The sequence below is a fragment of the Osmerus mordax genome, chromosome 12, assembly GCF_038355195.1.
Source record: "Osmerus mordax isolate fOsmMor3 chromosome 12, fOsmMor3.pri, whole genome shotgun sequence".
Taxonomy (NCBI): Eukaryota; Metazoa; Chordata; class Actinopteri; order Osmeriformes; family Osmeridae; genus Osmerus; species Osmerus mordax.
This window is the reverse complement of record NC_090061.1, coordinates 12,958,685-12,961,184: the sequence shown is the minus strand read 5'-3', so window position 1 is coordinate 12,961,184 and position 2,500 is coordinate 12,958,685. Positions and strand designations below refer to the sequence as shown.

The window sequence follows — 2,500 nt, the reverse complement described above, 5'->3', positions numbered from 1 at the left end:
CATAACAAGGACTGCTTTTCAGCGATGGGGAGATGTTTTTCCCAAAAAAGAAAACTCAGGGACAAGCCTTTTTCCAGAAAGTTTGGATTTGGTCCCGATGTTCTAAGAATCAGGTGAAGCAAATTCAACTCGACAACACCAAACCCAGAATAACAATACTATGTCCTCTTTATCATACCTGCTTTATACTGTCGCTTTATTATTTACCCTTTATTTATACTTTGGAAGCTACCGGAAGAGTCCGCGAAATGAACAGATTTAACACTGGACTTTTATTGACGTACGAGGGCATCTCGTGAAGAAGCAGAGAGCATCTCTCACAGAGCCATCTCACACCCTCCCACTGAAACAGCCCACGAACACAGACAACACCCACAACATGAGAGGCAGGAATCGATGGACACGATGGATCACGGCCACTCGTCGTGCTGGAGGGAGGGAGGGAGGGAGGGGGGGAGGAGGGTGCAGTGGTGGGGACTTACCTGAGGGGGGGAGCCCTTGGGCGTGGCGATGCCGTAGCCCTTGGAGTCCAGGTTCCCTCCCACCTTCATGGTGTCGCAGGGCTTGCGCTGCTCGATGTACTCGTTCATGGTGGACTCCAGCAGGTAGGCGTACTTGCCCTTGGACTTGCGGACGCGCACCACGCCCTCCGCCGTGGTCTTTACGAACACGGAGGGGTCGGCCGACTTCATGTAGGACCACATCTTCTCAAACACGGCGATCTTGGACCTCTGAGGGGAGAGGGCGGGGGGCGGAGTGATGGGTTGGGGGTAGGTTGGTTGGAGAAGGAGGTTTGCGAGCGTGGGCGCGTCGGCGCGTGCGAAGGAGTGTGCCACGACGTAGGGTGGGGGGTGTAGCTGTGAGCGTAACCTTGGATGTGTGTGGGTGTGTGTGCATACGCCGGCGTGTGCGGGCGTGTCGGCAAGTCGCGCAGCGGTCCTCTCTCACCCTGAAGAACTCCTTGGTGGAGCCGGCGTCCAGCGTGCCGTAGGCGATCTCCGTCTGCTTGGCCAGGTCCTCGGCGCTCTCGATGGGGGACACCATCCTCTCCACCGTCAGGAAGGCGGCCAGGTTGGCCGTGTAGGACGAGATGATGATGAGGGTGAAGAACCACCACACACCACCCACGATGCGTCCCGACAACGACCTGGAGGCACGCACACACACACACACACAGACACACGCACAGACACACACACACAGGGTTACGGGCCGCACTGGGAGACACAACCTAAAGCTTTCAAACTGACAAAAAGATGAGAGGAAAGAGAATCCAGCCAGCCAGTAGAACAACTCACACGAGCACCCGCTAGCACACGCGCACATGTTCAGTCCGACACACGCGCACACACTCACACGCTCGCACACACACTCCCTTCCTGTAGTGGTTGGTACTCAAGTTGGACATTCCTCTCCACGATCACAGCTCTGAGCGTGCTCAGTTCAATGTGCTGAGACAAGATAACCCCATGGCAGGAAAGCGTGCCGTAACACCGACATTAATCTCACTTGGAGAGAGGGCTGCCAATACGTTTCATAGAGGCATGCACATATAATTGCTGGGGATTAATAGCACGCAGAGCCACACTTAACCACGACTGTAATTGCACTTCCAAAAACAAATGGACGATTTGTAGGAGAAGTCTCCCGGGGCTGCCTCCTCTTCTAGGCCCCTATCTCAGAACTGGAGGGGGCAGGGGGGGGGAGATCACTCTGGGTAGGGGGGGAGATCACTCTGGGTAGGGGGGGGAGATCACTCTGGGTGGGGGGAGATCACTCTGGGTAGGGGGGGGGGAGATCACTCTGGGTGGGGGGGGAGATCACTCTGGGTGGGGGGAGATCACTCTGGGTAGGGGGGGAGATCACTCTGGGTGGGGGGGAGATCACTCTGGGTAGGGGGGGGGAGATCACTCTGGGTGGGGGGGAGATCACTCTGGGTAGGGGGGGAGGTCACTCTGGGTATGGGGGGAGATCACTCTGGGTAGGGGGGAGATCACTCTGGGTAGGGGGGGGAGATCACTCTGGGTGGGGGGAGATCACTCTGGGTAGGGGGGGGAGATCACTCTGGGTGGGGGGGGAGATCACTCTGGGTGGGGGGGAGATCACTCTGGGTAGGGGGGGGGAGATCACTCTGGGTGGGGGGGGAGATCACTCTGGGTAGGGGGGAGATCACTCTGGGTGGGGGGGAGATCACTCTGGGTAGGGGGGGAGGTCACTCTGGGGTAGGGGGGGGAGATCACTCTGGGTATGGGGGGAGATCACTCTGGGTAGGGGGGAGATCACTCTGGGTGGGGGGGAGATCACTCTGGGTAGGGGGGGGAGATCACTCTGGGTAGGGGGGGAGATAACTCTGGGTAGGGGGGAGATCACTCTGGGTGGGGGGAGATCACTCTGGGTAGGGGGGGGAGATCACTCTGGGTGGGGGGGGGAGATAACTCTGGGTAGGGGGAGATCACTCTGGGTGGGGGGGAGATCACTCTGGGTAGGGGGGGGGAGATCA

General features: G+C 58.5%; 1 protein-coding gene across 1 annotated transcript in view; it reads right to left on the bottom strand.

Moving 5' to 3' along the window:
* Nucleotides 1-2,500, bottom strand: part of gria1a (glutamate receptor, ionotropic, AMPA 1a) — a 45,649-nt gene that overhangs the window by 7,541 nt on the left and 35,608 nt on the right. The window contains 2 exon segments of the mRNA XM_067247136.1: nt 483-731; nt 949-1,147. Coding sequence (XP_067103237.1) covers nt 483-731; nt 949-1,147 — 448 coding nt within the window.